Below are 19,568 nucleotides of genomic sequence, written 5' to 3'. Positions count from 1 at the left end.
GGGGAGAACCAACCCATTATGGGGGGAAAAAACCTCTCATGTTGCTATTGCTGCCTTTGATTGAATGGGTGTGTCTCTCTCTCCTAAAGGGTCTCATATCTTGCAGTGCCAGGTTCAAGACATTTGGGAAATACAGGGAGGTCACAGGCAGGGGACTTGTATGAACCCTTATGGGTGCTATTTGTAAAAGGCTTCAGCCTTGGCCTAAGACTGCTCCCAATGAAGTCAAGGGGAATTTTACCATTCTACATGACTAAATCTGACTCACTCTTGAGGGTAGAGAATGTTTCTTCTAAGTCTAATAACATTTCTGCTGCTCCTGCATTAAATTGAATCATTCCACTGTCCATCCAAGGAGAATATGTGACAATTATGGCAACTGATATCTAGAAATGATATTACAGTGAGGACTAGAAGTGGGGGTCTTTTGTGTTATCTTTTCCCTGAGTTTTTTTTAATCATTGTTTCCTGGTTCAGGTTTTCAAACTTATATGAGATACCAAAGCTTATATTGTCATCTTCTCATGGAGATTTCTCAAATCAGAATTCTGGTTCAAAAGCCATTTCCACTTCTGCCCTCTTCCTATGTGGGCATTATCTTGGGAAGAACTATTGTGTTGTCATTAGGCTGAGAGCTACGTGAAATCTAAATTAGTCCCTATTTAGGATCCTAAAGAGGAGCAGGCTGCATTTTAAACATCCGTTTTCATTGGAATTTTGAATAACGTAAAAAAATTTGGTTTTGCTGCTTCTGCGTTTCCCTTGTTCTAAATTTATCACTTTAAACCCCTAGAAAACCATATAACATGTCTATTAAACTATATTTCTCATTACATATACAATGTTTTTCTCTTTTAAATTATTCATATTTATTGTAATTATTATTATAGAGTTCTGACACTAAAAATCCTTTTTATGCTGAGGGATCTGAGGGCTTGGGAGTTTTTCCTCCTTTTTTATTCAAAAGAATTAATTCAACATGCATGAATTCTGTAGAACATGAATTTTTACAGGGCTTAATTATTTCAATTATGAATTACATTTTAGTAGGCAACACAGCTCAACTATTTAGTTGTATAAACATCAATATGAAAAACTTGCTTAAAATATAAATGCAATTAATTATAATAAAAAAAATTCACTGGTCAGTTATTGTGATGGGGGGGGAAATGATACTAGTTGTCACAGGGTGATCTACTCACTACTGGGCAGTGCCTCCTTCTGGCAATTCTGGGGATTAGCTCCACCTAGTTCAGCACCCCCTTTCTCCTCCTGTATCTTTGCAGCTGTCCTCTTGCTCATCAAGTTTCAGTGTCACTGCTTTATGATTCAGTCCTCCGATCAGTTCACATTGTGATTCCCTTTTTGGGGGAGTCTTTCAAAGTCTCTCTCCACAGGCAGTGGCAGACAGTCCTCATGTCTGCTTCCCTGACTATGTCACTCCCTCTGTGCCTCAGGCAGTCTTCCCATTCAGTGCTCCATGCAATGCCACTCTGCAGTGGATGGTAGAGGAACCCAGGCCTGCCCTCTACTCTGGATTCCAGTACAGGGCCCTACAGTGAGCAGTTACTGTCTGTGGCTATATCTTACTGCTCTTGCCCTTGGACTACTTCTAAGCATGCCTCTCATTCTCCAGCTTTCCTAGGCAAACCCTTCTCAGGGGTTCCTAACCCACCCTCTTCCTTCTCCCTTACGTCAGGAAGGAAGCCTACAGCCTTCCTCCCTGCAGCCTCCCACTCTGTTGACAGCATCCTGACTTTATAGAAGCCACACCTGTTCCTGCATAGGTGAGCTTCCTTCTAATTAGCACCCTCTACACAACCTAAATCTCCGAGCATTTGCAGCATAATTGACTGATTAGGCCTGCCTGAGCTAATTCAACTCTCTCAGGGCCAGTGTGAGTAGTATACCCATCACACTAGTGTAATAAGCGCTGTCCAGTATAACTGATTATAGAGATTAGATTTAACAAGATAATGTTAAGGCTGATAGCTTTAAAATGGATATAATATATTCTGCTATTTTTGAACTTTTTATGCAAATTATTTTGACATTGCCTTACATAAACTTTATACAAGGAGAAAATGGAAACATCATTAATTACCAAGTTACTTTATAAATCATACATGAGACAAGGAAAATACAATTGCCCCCAGGGTACACAAATTATATTCTTTTAAAGATTTATTTTTCTTTGAGAACAATAAGTCATCCTTAATAAATGTCAATGCACTGATGTTTTTAACGGAAAGGCAGACAGTGTTGTAAAGTATGTCCTACACAAGGGATTATCGGTATATTAGATTATTTTTCCTTGATGCTTTTCCAGTCATTAACTTCTGTGGAGAAACAGAAATGTAATTTTGTTCTTGACAGCAAAGGGCTACTTTTGACCAACTGACCATTTTTTTTTCCTGCAAGGGAAGGAAGTTTAATTTAAATTCAGTATCTCATCCACTGTGTATTTCAATTGGAGAGATCATGAGCAGTCATTTTACAGGAGTTATGTGTACTAGGTATATGACTAAAAATATGCAGCATCTGCAGAGGATATAACTGATGTAATGAGAAGGAAATTCAGCTCACTTCATTAATATTTACATGGTAAGTTAGGCTATCAAACAGGTGTTTCTTGCATTAGCATTTATGGGAATCTTTCTATAATTTTCTTTATAAACACTATAAATTTATTTGCATTTCTGTGAACTCAGTCACAGAATGCCGTATACAGTTTGAAAATATATGTGTCCATTATTAAGACAATGGGAACAAGCATAAATAGAACAAAAACCTTAGACTCTGATCCAAAGTCCCTGGAAGTCAACAGGAGTCCTTCCATTTGGCTTATACTGAGTAAGGTTGTCTAAGATGGACACCTTCAGCCCCATCTCACTGTTAGCATATTCCATTAAATCCCCTTCTACTGTGTTTTACATAAGCATATTGATAGTCTTTGCAAAGCGAACAGCATCAAATGTATGGGCTGACTGATTAATGTTTAGGTGAAATCCCAAATCTATTTAGCATGTTCAAGCACATGCTTTCAAGCTTGTCTGTCTTCAAGAGGCAACTATATACTCCACAGGAGAAAATACCCATAAAAAAGTGGTTTAGTGTGAAAGATTGATAATGGGATTATTGCTCAGACACTCAAAGCTTGATATTTGATATCCTATCAGCCTTTCATTTGTAAGGCAAGCAACAATTGTCCTAGCCTGACATGTTTATCATTGCAAAGCTGAGCCAGTTATCTAAATGTGATAGCTCCTTGGTTTGATAATATTCTCTCATGTCTATGGCAACCCATGCAGAGCATGTTAGTGCAACTGTAAATCAAAAGTACATTTCTTATGGTGACGTCTGCTTCTTAGAATACTTCAGTATTTCAATTCAAGAAACCTTTTCTCTAAAAGGATAGATCTGGCATGATGTGATTTTTTTTTTCAGTACAGGAAAAGTATGACTCCTCTGTATTTAGATTCTTCTCAAAGAACCTGTTTTTAACCACAGACCTAGAGAACATAATTTTTAGTGTGTATATTATATATATATATACACATACACACACACACACACACTCTCCATACATACATCTTACAAGGATTTTAATGACTAGTGTGACCCAGGCTTTCACTAGAGATCTAATATGACATTGTTCCTGTGAATTCAGTGGATCTCTGTATCCCGATATACCCCAATGCCCTCTGCCAGTTCGCATCCAGATGTTCTTGAGTCACAGAGTATAACTGATTAACTCACCAAAAACTAACACTTCTTTATTCTTAATCAACTCCCACTGTATGTCTAACAGAGGCCTTCCAATAGTAGGGGATTACAATATTGAGGGCCACCCAACCTGGCACAGATTTACAGTGCTTTCTCACTGAAGTAAATAGAGTGGTATGGGATAAAATTTAATTGAGATTTTGTGCCCATATTTTTGTAGTGCATAAGAATTACATAACTACATGGAATGAGTTCATATTTGAGTTTCAAGCTCACCTCTGAATTTCCTCTCATTTGTGCATTTGAATCAAGCTGAATCAAAGTAGTGGCTTTATAAATGCATGGATCGTTTTAAAATGACACCTCAATCTAACACAATAATAAATAATAACTGTTTTTCCCTCAGGACTAAAATACACAAACCCACATATATCACAAGCTGTTAAATTCAATTCCTACTCAACAATCATTTAACAAAAAGCATTTGTGACAAAAACCACACAACACACAGTCTCTGCATGATTCAGATTGAATAAAAGTGGCTACATGGTATCATAAAGAAAATCTCTTACCTGGAAAAGGTGAAGTCAAAACTGGTATTTTGACAGGTGACAAAGTGAGCACATGGCAAGGTTGGATACTTGTAGGTGATGGTCCCTCAGGTGCTTCTGAATCTACGGACACCATGGCAGCCGCTGCTGCTGCAGCAGCAGCTAACGCAATTGTCTGATTATTGCCCACTTGTTTAAGGCTATTCTGGCAACCACCTATGGAAGAGTTAAGTAAAATTTGTTTTATTTTACATTTGAAACAAATATTTGTCGGCAAGTTAAGACACACACTCTATAAATAATAGTGTTTTTCAACATTACAATATAAAAAGGCACTAAATTGTCTTTTTTATTATTGCAATATTAGTAGCTTAGTCCTCTACTGGCTGCACATCCAGCCATTCAACTTAATTTAATGGGACATCAAGATGCATCAAAATTCTGTGTTAATACACTGGAGTGGTAGGTGTCATTTTACACAGTATAAAACTTGCTTCACACTCCGACTCGCCCAAGGTCACACATGATGTGTATGGTTGAGCCAGTAATTGAACCCAGATTTCCCAAGTCCCCAGGGAGCGCCTTATCCACCAGAGCACCCTTAACTCACAGCTTTTGTGCCATAGACTGCTTTTTGTGTTATAAACATCCCTGTATAGTACATTTTTTAAAACAAAAAAATAATGCTTTCATGCTTTCAAATATAGGTTCTAACATAAAAGGATGGTGATTTGTGCATGATTTGAAAACCTGTATATTGTAACTTACCTATATAGTTATCACAATCAAGTGAAGAGCTCTGGATGGAGGGGCACAACAGTAGCAGCTGCTGGCACTTGCCCCATCTTTGGCCTAGGGGAAAGTGCACTGAACCATGAAGAGACCAAGAATTCTAATCTCACTGATTGGTGTTAATTCTGTGTACTTTACTGTCCTTATAACTGAGCAAGGTCTCATACCCCTATCTTATAAAGGCAGACAAGTGTCATATGCCCATTTTACAAATAAAGTAACCAAGAGGTAGCATGAGGTCACTTCTGGCATGGCTGTGACTAGAACCCAGGTATCTAAAATGGTAAGTCTCATCTACTTTGCTATGCTACTTTTTATGATGAACGTGCTAAATCTTTGTACTTGGCTGTGATATCTGTAACTACTAGGTCACATTAACATCAGAACTAGGAATGGAATCCTGCATGGGCTCTACATTCCTGTATTTCCTGACTTTTGACTTTGCAATTTGAACCATTTGTATTTTTTTTTAATATTACCTATATCTACAGGACTATTCTCCTGTAATTATAGGCATGTAATTGCCATCAGTGATACCAAGTTTCATGTACATAGACGCACTGCCACTGGAAGCACTCTATCCACAGAGATCCCCCTGATTTAAATGGGAGCTCCGTTGGGCCTGAAGGGAAGAATGTACCCAGTACTATGAAACATTTACCTTTAAAGTGTAACAAGCTTAGGGGAAGACCTTTAGAGCTCAATCACATCTAAGTATGTTAAATAAACAAGAAAATGAGTAGTAAAAATCCTAAGAAGGAAACCTAATTTGGCAAACACCAGCTGTTACCCTCTCTACACTGAGCTATGTATTCAAAAATTAAGCAATCATTAGCTTATTATGTCATTTAGCAAATGTTTTCAGTTCACGTGGAAATCCTTTAGGCAATAAGAGCCAACTGGTAATTCTGCAAAAATCACTATTTAATCAGAGCTGTCACTTTAGGCATTTCACAGGTTTATAGCATTTCTTTTTCCAAATGAATTTGGAGACTAAAGGGACCCTTAGGGTCAGATCCTGGTACCTCTTGTGGCCATTCCCCACCTGCGTACTGACATAAATCACCTGAGGAACTGGGAGATGTGGCTATCTGGGGATTACTCTGGCATGGGAGAACCCAAGGGTGGTGTGAGGCCTGCCTAGAAGATGTTAGGATATACCTCTCCTGCCCCCTGTGGAGGGTGTTTGGCCAAGATAAAAGTGGAAAGGTCAGTGCCCCCTGTGTTCTGGTGATTTCTGGCAGCTAGAAGAATCCCTTACATCCATGTACTGCTCACACAACTTGGAGCAGTCCAGAGGCTGCTCTGTGTTGTGCATTGTGGCCCCCAAATCAGGGAACATGAAGGTGGCCTTATACCACCACCCTTATGCCCCACTCCACCACTGAACTGGGTACAGAAGGATTATATCGGAGACTCTGACCCTTGATTCTTACTGGATTCTTACTCCAGTAGATTTCTAAAAAGGTAAAGTAAACCAGCAGCCAAATTTAACACAGGCATAAGAGGAGTCATTCCACTGAAGTCAACAGAATTGTGAATGTTTCGAATTTAGCTAAACAGGAGAGTGGGTTGTGTGGGTAAAGAGATTTCCTTCAGTATCGATATTTCCTAAGCTTGCACTCCCCTCTTTATTAGTCTTTGTTTGCAATGCAGATGTAAGCAAAATATTTTGCCAGAAAAATAGACTTTACAACATTAGCAACACATACCATATATATACAGTAGTCATTTCAAGTAATTTCTATTATTCCTGATGTTATTGTCAGTTCTAAGATATTTTCTATTAAAAAACAAAAGCAACAAAAAAACAGCCACATGTAAGCCATATATAAGCACATGTCCTTGTTAGTACAACAAGCACATAGGCCAGAGAAACAGTAACAAACACGAATACCAAGTCTTTGATATTCAACCTGCAACAAATGAAAGAAAAATAGATTACATCTATCAGGGCCAAAATGGAAATATTCAAAAATGGCAAGTCAAACCATCTGATGACAATGATTTTGTTGTTGTTTCTAACATTTCTTTCTGGGATCTCATGGGCCTATGGGTTAAGTTAATCAAATCCTCATTAGTAGTCTGCCCTTGGATAGAGAGTCTGTGTTTCCAATTCTAGGGATTTTCTGCTGTCACCAAACACAACAACAGAAAAAATATCCTCTAACTGTTCATGGACTCTGACAAAGTATATAAAGAAAAGACACTTCTACAAGTTTCCCCAAAGGCTGTTATTAAGCAGGGAGAGTGTTCTCTTCTAGCTCGATTTTTTCATTAAAAAAGGATTCTGCAACATAAAGATACAATTCTCATAATGGGTGAAGGAAAGAAACAAAACAACAGTATAGGCATTAGAACAGTGGGCAAACTACACCCTGCCAGCACCTTCTTAGCATACGCACAACGTGCCTCAGATGGCACGTGACCAGAATTATCACCAAATTTGGTCTTCTGTTTGGATCATTAGCTTAGAATCATAGAATATCAGGGACCTCAGGAGGTCATCTAGTCCAGGCCCCTGCTCAAAGTAGGACCAATCCCCAGTTTTTGCACCAGATCCCTAAATGCCCCCCGGATTGAACTCACAACCCTGGGTTTAGCAAGCCAATGCTCAAACCACTGAGCTATCCATTCCCCGGCCCAGACTAGGTACTAATGGAGAGTGTGACATAAATGCTGATCCATGCCCCCAGCCTTGCCATGAGCACATGTGGGTGAAATTCGTGAAGTGCTAAAAGTTTTCAGGACTTGAGCCCTTTGTTAACATTTCACCAATCACTTAATAAAGTTTTGGTGATTTTCCTGCCTTTGATGGAGTTTACTCTCTCTCTCTCTCTCTCTCTCTCTCTCTCGACAGTATTAAATCATTCCTGGCAGACAGGACATATCTAAAAATCCTAATACATCGTTCAGATAAAACTTTCTTCTCTGGAATATATCAGATTGTGCCAGATAGCAGATATTTTCAAAAACATTTCTTAGAATGACTGTTATAAGGTCAACACTCAGATACTTGAAAAAGTTGAATAATGTTCTACACTATCATCAATATATGTCTGAGAAACAAAGTCTAAGCTTTTCAGTGAAGTTCACTTCTAAGAAAGTTTTATTTTAAACCTAGAAATGCTTGCTTATCACAGAGAATTTCTATTTAAGTGCAAAAACACATTAATATGTTGCACAGTTCTTCGCCACGCCTCTTTACAAGCAGACATCCACCATCCTGCTACAAGATGTTTACCACAGGTTAAAGGGAAAATATTTGTGGGAGCCTTTTGTTAAAATGACGGCAGCACACTTACGTATGAAACAACTGAAGAACAAGATAGCAGGGGCAGCCATAAAGACAAGAACAAGAAAGGACAAGAGAATCAACCAAAGATTAAAGAAAACAAGGGAGTAGGTAGATAACCCAGGTTCCACAGCAGAAGCCATTTGATCCCCAAACATCCATTACATAGGCAACTACATGGTAAAGAGTCTAGACACACAGCAGTCAAAGACTAACTGTTCCTGTTAGACCTGCTTCTTTATTCTCTTACAGGGCTATCTATGTAGTTCTGGGATTCAGGAATTGTCCCTGCTTTCCTATTCATGACCTCATGTCCATCTGACAGTTCTGACATCCTGAAGTTCTTATTACAGTTCATGCATGGTGTGTTTAAAGAATGAACCATTATTCCTAAAGACCTACAGGACTAACCAGCCTGAGGAGCCACACTACAGAGCATACCACAGATTCATGACCTAAATGGAGCACAATTATCCCACTTTTTCTCTTCCACATTAGCATACTTCTTCCGCTCACATTGTCTGTATGTCGTGGACAAAGTCAATGAAACAAGATTCTGTGCTGCTGTTTTGTCTGCCCAATGTCCTCCCAACCTCTTGTTCCTTTTATGACTTCTTTCTCTGCAGCCATAAAGGACATAATAGTAGTAATAATGAGAGAGCAAATTCTGTTAACAAACAGTTACAACCATTATATTTCTTCTCTAGGATCAACAAAAAAGGCTGTTTCTTTTCTTTAACAAAACAGAAATAAGGATTTTGGATGCCACTGGAATTTACAGGTTCAGTCCTGTCTGAAGAGAGCAATTTCAGCTCTTCTTTTAAAAAAAAAGTTCTTTGTACTATAGAATCTCAGTGTGCAAATTAACTGATTAAACTCATTTTAAAATGTTCTCCAGTTTTACAGGCTTACAGTCTTTTTTTTTTATTTCTGCCTACAATGGACTTTTATAAAGATCTTTCCTATAAGATCTACCGAAAAAAATTAAAACAGCAAAATCAAGTCATTCACAAAGGAAAGTAAATTCTGTGATTGCATCAAGCAGCAGAGGTGCTAAAACAATTTTTATGGTGGGGTGCTGAGAGCCATCAAACCAAAACTGTAAACCCTGTTTATAGTGGAAACCATTTCATGCTGGGGTGCGGCAGTACCCCCAGCACCCCTAATTCCAGCACTTATGTCAAACAGTTAAAAACCATTGGGATACTTCTATCATCTAGGAGGGGTGGAATAACTTAAATCTAGCAGTATAGTGCTCCTTGCAACTTGCTTTGTATCTGTTCATTAGGATGGGTGAAATATATGGGGTTTGCTTTTAATTTTGTTTTAATTTGTGTTGCAGATTCCTGTCCATAATTTTTTTTTAAATGCCTCACACGGAGTGACTTTTTGTACTAAATGGCATCTTCTTTGCTCTGATGAGAAAATTAGTCAGACTTTAATTTTGCAGTTCTTTCTACTTCACCACATATCTTCAAAAGATGTCAGTGTAATACAGATAGAACTGTGTTTCAATGTGCATGTGTCTGTATCTACATGCAACCCCTCCATATGTATTGATAATAGCTTTATAACAAACTGTAAAACAGTTGATACATCTTACAATTCTAAAACATTTCTAAAATACTTTTTTCTGTAACATATATTGTATACACGTTTAATAGTAGAGTGTGGGGGGAAATACTGAGGCCAACACTTGTAAAAAAGTGAAAAACACTTTGAAACTGCTACATCTGTATCTATAAATTATGTTTAAACATAATTTAAAATATTTTTCAAGCCTTATAAATATATTTGTAGCAAATTAAAGTGCTATAAAATGAAATATCACTTAAATCCCTTTAGGATTATAAATGTGTTAACTTTTAATTTATAGTTGTTGACCTTTTTAAATTTAACACATTTGTACACAGGAAGAGATAGACACCCAATTTTTTTTAAAGATACAGGATTATTTTTTTAATTCATAAAACCCAATTTGTTGAATGTGTATTTCCTTGTTTGTTTAATAGCCTGAATCAAGGAATTAGTAAACAGAATAAACAAAGGGCCAGATTCCCCTCTCACACCTCTGACCACATGTGTAATGTCATCATGTGGCCATGCATATTGCCATGTAATTCACCTTGTTTTTGAATTTACGAAGTAATTGTGCTGCAGAATCCAAGCTTTCACTTAACAAGGAATTATGTCTATCACTTACGATTGCTAAGACACGTGTAAAAATGTGAATCTCAAGTGATGCAGTGATGTTTTCCTGTGGTCTTTAGAGAGCTTCAAACAGGAGTTCTGAGAGGTCTGAGCTGCCCCATTTTTACCAAATGAAACCTTAGGCCAGACTCTACCCCACAGAAAGGGGCAGCATGTGGCTGTGCTACCCCTGGAGCAGCCCTGGAGGGAATAAAAGGTGACAGAATCATAGAATCATAGAATATCAGGGTTGGAAGGGACCCCAGAAGGTCATCTAGTCCAACCCCCTGCTCGAAGCAGGACCAATTCCCAGTTAAATCATCCCAGCCAGGGCTTTGTCAAGCCTGACCTTAAAAACCTCTAAGGAAGGAGATTCTACCACCTCCCTAGGTAACGCATTCCAGTGTTTCACCACCCTCTTAGTGACAGGTCCACATCTGTCACAGCATATGATCCTCCCTGTCAAACTGCATAACTATGCTACCAGATATGTTGAAGGCTCAGAGTCAAGATTTCACCCACTCCCACCCACCTGTACAAAGTGGTGATGTAGCAGCTCCATAGACCCTGCACCCCCCACCTCCATTGCTCAGAAAGCGGAGGTAGTGCGCCTGTGGGAATAAGTAAGGTGGTGCTTTAAATTCCTTCTACTCCCTTGAGCTGGAATGCAGGATAGGCTATCATGAGTTCCCTAATTAGGAGTCTTCTGATTAGAACATTATTAACTATTTCACTATCAGTTATTTTAGCAGAAAAAAAAATCAAGCTCCTGTCCTTCTCTGACATTGCGGGATGTAGTGGCCGATACTGGAGCACTGTGTGACAGGGCAGCTAGTTGCCATCAATGATTTCAGAGATGAGAAATGAGAGATTCAAAATGGGGAGGAAAAAAGGAGATACATCCTCACCACATCCTGAAGCCAGAAGCAAAACTCCCTTCCTCTTCCTGCGTGCCAAAGGCCCTCACTGTCAGCCAGCATAGAATATCAAGGCTGGAAGGGACCTCAGGAGGTCATCTAGTCCAACCCCCTGCTCAAAACAGGACCAATCCCCAATTTTTGCCCCAGATCCCTAAATGACCCCCCTTAAGGATTGAACTCACAACCCTACCTTTAGTAAGCCAATGCTCAAACCACTGAGCTATCCCTCCCCCATGCCTCCACATGGCAGAACTTCTAGCTTCTACCTGACACCTGTACAATGCAGCTTACACTTTTAAATACAAAGGTCTAGTGCAGAACAGAAAAAAAAATTGTCAGCTTGGGTCCTGTGTAAAATAAGCTGAATTTATTATCAGAATAAACATACACCACAGATATTATATTAACTGGAATGAGGAAGGGCAGTTGGGACTTAGGGGTCACAGTCTCAACCGTCTGGAAATTCTATCACATAATTCAGGGCTCCAGGCCAAATAATCTGGGTCTCTGAGTATTGCAAAGAACCCAGGGCCTTGCTTATATTAGTGTGAATCAGGAATAGCTATACTGAAATTAATAGAGATACACAGATATATGTTTAATCAGGATTATATACACAGTTTAATATTATTTTTTATGCAAAGGTTGCCATATTTAAGGTATTCAGCACACACTTAATATAGTAGCTGGAAAGGAGCCGTGCCTACTTGCAAAAACATCACTTAATCCTAACATATGATTGTGATACTTCTTGAGCTAACTGTACCTCTGACCTCTAGGTGGCCCCCTTGAGGGCACTCCACTTAGGCTTCTGGCTATTACATTTCTCAGGGCAGTAGCCTGTGATCCTCTCCCTCCAGACTGGGGACCTACATCTGCAGATTCCTGTAATTCACATTCAGGTCTCACCTTAGTTCAGCACAGGCAGTCCTGTTCTCTCAGGGGTAATGACAGGGTTAACCAGTGACTAGCCAGCTCTCGTAAAGCAGAGTACTATTTATTCGGTGAGACAGATATGGCAATTTCTTGCAGTATCTTTGGCAGATATTACTGTATTAATTTTATGAATCATTTTGGGCCAGGGATTGTATGTAATTTCATGGGAGAGAGTAACCACACTTCCTCCAGGAACTAAGAACTGTGGGGAATGATTAGGCAAATTCACTCAGGCTGTAGCACCTCCAGAAAGGTACCACCACCTGGAGATGCTCGCATATAATACTTCAAACTGGATTCTCCAGACACCAATAGACAAAGAAAGGACTTTTGGATAAATAGCTTGAATTTAAACTAACTCAGGCCTGCTTTCTGGTCCTATCAGGTCTCAGGGTCCAGCCATCACTTGTGTCTGGGCAGGGACCCGTGTCCCACTGCCTTCTGACCAGGAGTCTTAAGGCCGCACAGCCCCCTGCCATACACTGCAGTAACCCCAGAAAGTCAGTCTACCTAACAGCCAGCACCTGTGCTTTGCTTTCTCTCCAAGGGCTATGACCAGCATGGCTAAAAGTTTCAAGTTACCACAAAGCTCTCTCTCAGCAGAAACTTTTCTTCTTAGGATAATAGCATCACAGAGAAGATATAAAAATCAATACCTCCCTATTAAACATAGCAAAATCTTCCATCTACAATCCAGAGCTCCAGTTCCAGAGTGTTTGAACCATGTGGTTCCACCATTGAGGAATATGAAGGAAGCCAAGCCTCTGACTGAGGGATGCATTTATGAGGGACTAAAAGAGGTCTAAAGAATGGCTCACCCTTGTACTGTGACATCATCCTTTCTTTTCCTGCAATCCCTTCTCACTTACATACCTTCCAACTTTAGCAACAAATGAAGCAGGGATCCACCTCCTTCAATACACTGCCCTGATTCATCCTCAGAACAAGTCCAACCTGTGCACTTAAACAAACAAGGGGTGCTGAGCTAACAATAGTATGTGATCCTGTAATTAAAGATTGTTTTGTAATGGATATGAATTAAGGTCTTAAGTGCTTGCCTTTGCAACCTTAATATTCTTTTAAAATATTTTGTGTCTGTAATTTCCTAGGTTTTTATTAAAAACAACCAAACAACTGAATAAACAAATTCCATCATGTGTACTCACATGGGTCATCAGCAGGATGGGAAACTTTAGATCCACCATGCAGACCTCTGCCACCTGATCTAACAGAGTAACTGATAGCAGTAGAAGGTTGTCATTCTCTATGTGGGTCAGCATACAACACATCGTCAACCTGTGGAACTCCTTGCCAGAGGCTGTTGTGAAAGCCAAGATTACAACAGGGTTCAAAAAGAGAACTAGATAAATTCATGGATGATAAGTCCATCAATGGCTATTAGCTAGGTTGGCAAGGAATGGTATCCCTAGCCTCAGTTTTGCAAGATGCTGGAAATGGACAACAGAGGATGGCTCACTTGATGATTATGTGTTCCGTCCATTCCCTATGAAGCACCTGGCATTGGTCATTGTTGGAAGACAGGGTACTGGGCTAGATGAACATTTGGTCTGACCCAGTATGGCTGTTGTTATGTTCTTATTAGAGGGGCATGGGTCACTTTGCCTATGAGTTTCACAGATATTTGCTGACAGAAGAGGAACGGTGAGACTCAGGAATCATGGGTTCCATTCCAGGCTCTGGAAGTTAGTGCTCCCTAATGGGCACAGACTTCTACTCATTTCAACACCCTCCCCTGCAGCATGACTGCTTCTGTTCTATTTCCTTCAACTTGTCCTTGTCCCATTCCTGTCTCTTCTCCATCCCTGGTTCCTTGTCCCAGTCCCATCCTCCTCATCTAGCTAGTCCCAATTCAATTTCTCAAGCTTCTCATCCCACCAAGTTCCAGTCTTCTTCATAGCAAGTCCTAGTTTCAGGTCTCTGGACTCCCTGGTTCAGTCTCCTCTCCTCACCCCCAACTCTCAGCCTCCTTTCCCACCAGTCCCAGTTCTCTCCTTCCTGGTTCCTCATCTGATCTTTCTTCCTCACCACCACACTGGCCTCCAATCACCCCTTTCCCAACCAGGTTCCTCATCCAATCACACTCCCCATGTCTTTGTCCCAGGTTCTTGTTCCCATCTTTATGCTCAGCCCATCAAGTTCTCTTCCAGTATATTAGCTATTCCTCAAATCTGTCTCCACTGCCCACTCATGTCTTTACTCTGCCCCACTGGTTCTTAGTCCCAATCTCCTTGCCCAGCCAGTTGCAATCTCTCCCCCTGCGATGGGTCCTCATCTAATTATAGTCTCCCTCCACCTACTAGCTCCCAGTCCACTCTATTTTTCCTTTCCATCTCCCAGTTTCAGCCTCATTGCCCAACCAGTGCTTGTCTCTCACACCTGCACCCAACTTCCAGGTTCTGCCCTTCATTGCCATCTCCTTGCCCAGCCAGTACTACTCTCCTTCTGCTCCCAATCTCCTTGTCCAGCCAGTCCCAGTTTCCACCCCCATCCACAAACTCTTTGTCCCAATTTACTCCGTTCTCCCCTCCCCCTGCAGATCTGGCTGTTATCCCCCTTTGAACCAGGCCATTTCTTCCACCATGCTGCCTGGGCCCAGCAAGCTCATTGATAGCACAGGACAGACAGGCTCACTGCTCTCAGTTTAACCACCCAGACCTGGATCCAGCATGGCCTATAACAGCAACTGAAAGGCTGGATCACGCTCATTGGAGACCAAATCTTCAGGAAATTTAGCAGCTAAAAACGTAAAAAATCTCCACTGAGCATGTGTGAACTGCAATTTTTCAAAATCTTATAATTTGCCAAATTTGGGCAGATTTTTACAGGGACAGGAAAGAGTATACCCCTGAAACAAAGGACACTCCTTTGCCAAATTTCAAGTCCATGGTCTAAGGCATGGAGGTTAGAACTGTTCAAAGAAAAGGTCACTAGAATTTAACATGGGCAAGACAATGTATTTTCCCTATCTTTGTTCTTGGAAACAGATGAAATATATTAGGTAAAATTTTCAAAAAGAGTCAGCAAGATTATATGAAGATGGGGTCTTAGAATAGGAATAATAGTGACCTTATTATGGGAGGGGCTGGAAACAACATCTATTATTAAGATGTTCCATCTAAAGATCTTAAAGCCTTCTGCATACTTTACCAAATATGAAAGAGGACATCTGTTTGGATATTCCCTTCAAGCAGATGAAAGAAGCAGAAGATTTGCTTCTTTGAGCCACAGTGTGTTGATGGGAGAGCTAGTCAGGAATTGTCCATTGGAATGATTTTGCAAATGAAAATGCAATTTCATCAAAACAATTTTTCCTTTTGCTGAAAAAAATTGATTTTCCATTAGAAAAATTTGGAACTGATCAAAAATGTTTAATCTCAATTCAGTTCTAAAAACATTAAACTACAGTCACGTTGCCTTACAGAAATGGGAGTTCTGGCCAACATTTTCTCTCATGGGCCAGTCTCTTTGGAGGACAACACTTCCCATAAAGTATTTCTTCTGCATCATAGATGCCACATGATTAGATGCATTATGGAAGGTGTAGTCTGGCCAGGGAGCTTGGTCCAGATGAGAGAATGGGGGCCAGAACTACAACTCCCATAAGGCAATTGGGAAACACAGTTTAATGTCAAACTGAGGTTTTACAATCCAAAAACAAAAATTTCTCAGGAATGCCAAAATATTTCATTACTAAACAAATGTGGACGTTCTCAGAATTTTGCTCAGCTCTAGTGGGATGGGTGGATTGAGACATTACATCATCATTTATCTAACAAACCAACTGAAGCCCCTCCACATGTCAGAGCACCACAGGTTCTCAGACTGCCTCGATGACTGTTTGTCCAGTTGCTTAAGAACAGCCCAATGTGTTGGCACCCAGGAACATTGCATCTGCATTCTCTCTTAACAGGCTATGAGGGGTTGTAACTCGCTATATATTTGAGTTTATTTGTACATTTTGCCTGTACTGATTGTAATCAGCAGTCAAGTATTTTGGAATATTTCCTAAAATGGAATATATTACTTCTACTTAAGTAGCAGCAACTCTGTTTCTTAATATAATGAAGATACATTTCTATTTATAACTCTTCGTTTCACCTTCACAGCATGCTACATGAAAGCCTTGTTCTACAAGATTTTATGGAAAGCCTTTTTGAACACTAATAAAAAGTGTACTACTTTAAAAAAAAAAGGAACATTGCCTGCAAAACAGTGATTGAGAAGCAAACGTGCCAACAAACTGTAACCACAAATCTTGAAACATTAAAACAATTTCAATAATTTTAATAGTAATGATATGAAACAGTGTTCATACAGCTTTGGGCTTGTCTCACCACCTAAGTGGGGACGAGATAGCTATACAAGAAAAAGAAGGCATATCCGACTCATACCAAACCAACCATGACTTTATTCCATATGGCAGATTGCACAATGTAGTAGAAAAAAATATAAATCATTTTCCTTGCAAAAAGATGTAGACACTGTATCCCCAACATAAAATACAGGATATTGCTTTGTTTGGTGGAAATAAAAAAAAATAAACAATCATTTCTGGGTGAGAAAATAATGTGTCATTATTTTCTTTAGATAAATAAAATTGTAAGTGCATAAGGTTTTGTAATCCATTTTTATCTGCCAGGGAATAATAAACGATTACTTTTCTTCAGAACAAATAATACCTTCTAGTACCTAGTATGTATAACTGCCAAATTATGTGTTAGCATTTACCAATGCCCAAGAGTTCATAGTTAGTCTAGGAAAGATTAGATTTTTATCAGAAAATATCACACTGTACACATACAAATCAAATATTTATATCAATAATAGAAGTGTACAGCTAAACAAAGAAAAATACTGCTTGAGAACTTATTAGCTTGATTTACGACTATTTACTTTGTATATTTTGATATGTGATCTTGACAATGTGTTTTAATAGTTATAAAGCTATAACTTTTTGAATCTCAAGGTTTCCTTTCAATAAATAATTGTCTGACCTCCCTACTGCCTGACACCCCCTCACACTCCCAGTTTCCCATAACTGTGAAAATTTAAAAAAGAAAAAAAGCTTAAAAAATCAATATTATCCATCAAAATTATAAAACAAAAATTGAATCCAACAAGCCTATTCTTAATTAATTTTCTTTTTTCATTCTAAAATGGCCACTAAACTGAAGAAACAAGGACATTGATACTAACAACTGACTCCTGGTATGGATCCAATGTACGGGCTTGACTGGACAAGAGTCTCCCATGGCTTTTTTTTTTAAACCAAGGGAACCATTCTGATCTAAGTAGGGCCCATCTTCCACAATTTGCCACTGAAGCATCTGATTCCAAGTGGTGTGGATTTCCATTTCCTTTTATAGTTGTGTCAAGTAATCTGAAAAGTTAGGATTTGTAATGCAATAAAGGCTCAACCCTTCTGATAGTCAAAGCATTATAGAGTAAGGTGGGTTTAGCAACACTAGACCTACTTGTAATATCATTTTTATTTGGCAGCTCAAGATTTAACACCTGCTGCAACTGGAGTGGGCAAAATGGTGGAGAAAACAAACACCCATTTCTTGTTGGCAAACCTTATTTGCTGTCCCTACATTGCAGCTAGTGGATAGAAGTCTCTGCTGTGTGCCACAGCTAGAGAGGATACAGAGAACAGAAGGTTTGCAGCAGGTTTTCAGAGCCCATACTAACCATGGCCTTTGCATTCCCCTTCTCCCCGTCTCCCTTCAACCTCTTTGTTGTGTGCATGCTGCAACAGTTCAGTCCAGGAAAGACTGGACAACATTTGTGGCTTCAGGAGAATGCTATTGATTTCCACAGTGACAACATCTATTGTTATAGCATGCACAGACCTTAAATAAGATTGGAGCCCCACTGTGATGGACGCTGTACAAATTACAGCTAAATGAAAATGTCTATCTGGAGGGCTTAAAAGACACAAAACAGATGAAGGGTTGAGGATAAGGAAGACATAAAAGCAAATGAATATGGTGAAGAATTGGCACAACTCTGTTATTTTTCTTTATTATTTTTTTTACATTGAAGGTAGAAAGAGGGTGAGAAATGGCAGGGATGGGTAAATTAATAAGAACGAGGGAGTAAAAAGAAAGGAAGGGAAAGAGGAATAATCACTATAATAGCCATAGTCAGTAGACAGTGTTTTGTAGGCATCACAGCAGAGGTGAGTTTTAAGAAGGGAATTGGAAAATAAGGCAGGGGATGAATGGATAATAAGAACATAAGACTGGCCATACTGGATCCATCTCATCCAGTATCCTGTCTTCAGACAGTAGCCAGACGCTTAAGAAGGAATGAACCAAGTAGGACAGTTACTAAGTAATCCAACCCATCATCCAGTCATAGATTCTGGCAGTCACAGGCTTAGGGACACCCAGAGCAAGGATGTCCCTGACCATCTTGGCTAACAGCCATTGATGGACCTATACTCCATGAACTTATCTAGTTCTTTTTTAAACCCAGTTATACTTTTCCCCTTCACAGCATCCCCGGCAATGAGTTCTTCTGTACTTTGTGTGAAGAAGTAGATGTTTTCAGAGAACTATTCACTATTACTCCAAGATCTCTTTCTTGAGTGATAACAGGTAATTTAGACCCCATCATTTTGCATGGAGAGCTGGGATTATGTTTTTCAGTGTGCATTACTTTGCATTTATCAACATTGAATTCCAGCTGCCATTTTGTTGTCCAGTCACACAATTTAGTGAGATCCCTTTGTAACTTTTTAAAGTCATCTTTGGGCTTACAAAATTACTCAAGAAAAAGTTATCAACTGCAAACATTGCCGGCTCATTGTTTACTCCTTTTTCCATATGGTTTTATGAATACGTTGAACAGCACTGGTCCCAGATTCTTGGGAGACTATTTGCGTCTCTCCACTGTGAAAGCTGACCATTTATTCCTACTCTTTGTTTCCTAGCTTTTAAACAATTATTGATCATGAGGACCTTCTCTCATCTCATGACTGCTTACTTTGCTTAACAGCCTTTGGTGCTGGACCTTGTCAAAGGCTTTCTGAAAGTCCAAGTACAACTATACCAAGTGAATCACCCTGTCTATATTTGTTGATACCCTCAAAGAATTCTAACAGATAGGCGAAGTATACTTTCCCTTTAGAAA

The 19,568-nt window shown here is 39.5% G+C and overlaps 1 protein-coding gene across 1 annotated transcript in view; it reads right to left on the bottom strand.

Moving 5' to 3' along the window:
* TCERG1L (transcription elongation regulator 1 like) overlaps positions 1–19,568 on the bottom strand; it is a 228,077-nt gene that overhangs the window by 200,939 nt on the left and 7,570 nt on the right. Inside the window, 1 exon segment of the mRNA XM_074959139.1 lies at positions 4,299–4,493. Within this exon segment, the coding sequence (XP_074815240.1) occupies positions 4,299–4,493 (195 nt within the window).

The sequence above is a fragment of the Natator depressus genome, chromosome 7 (genome assembly GCF_965152275.1).
Source record: "Natator depressus isolate rNatDep1 chromosome 7, rNatDep2.hap1, whole genome shotgun sequence".
Lineage (NCBI taxonomy): Eukaryota > Metazoa > Chordata > Testudines > Cheloniidae > Natator > Natator depressus.
The sequence above is the reverse complement of the archived record's forward strand: the minus strand, read 5'-3'. Positions and strand labels throughout refer to the sequence as shown.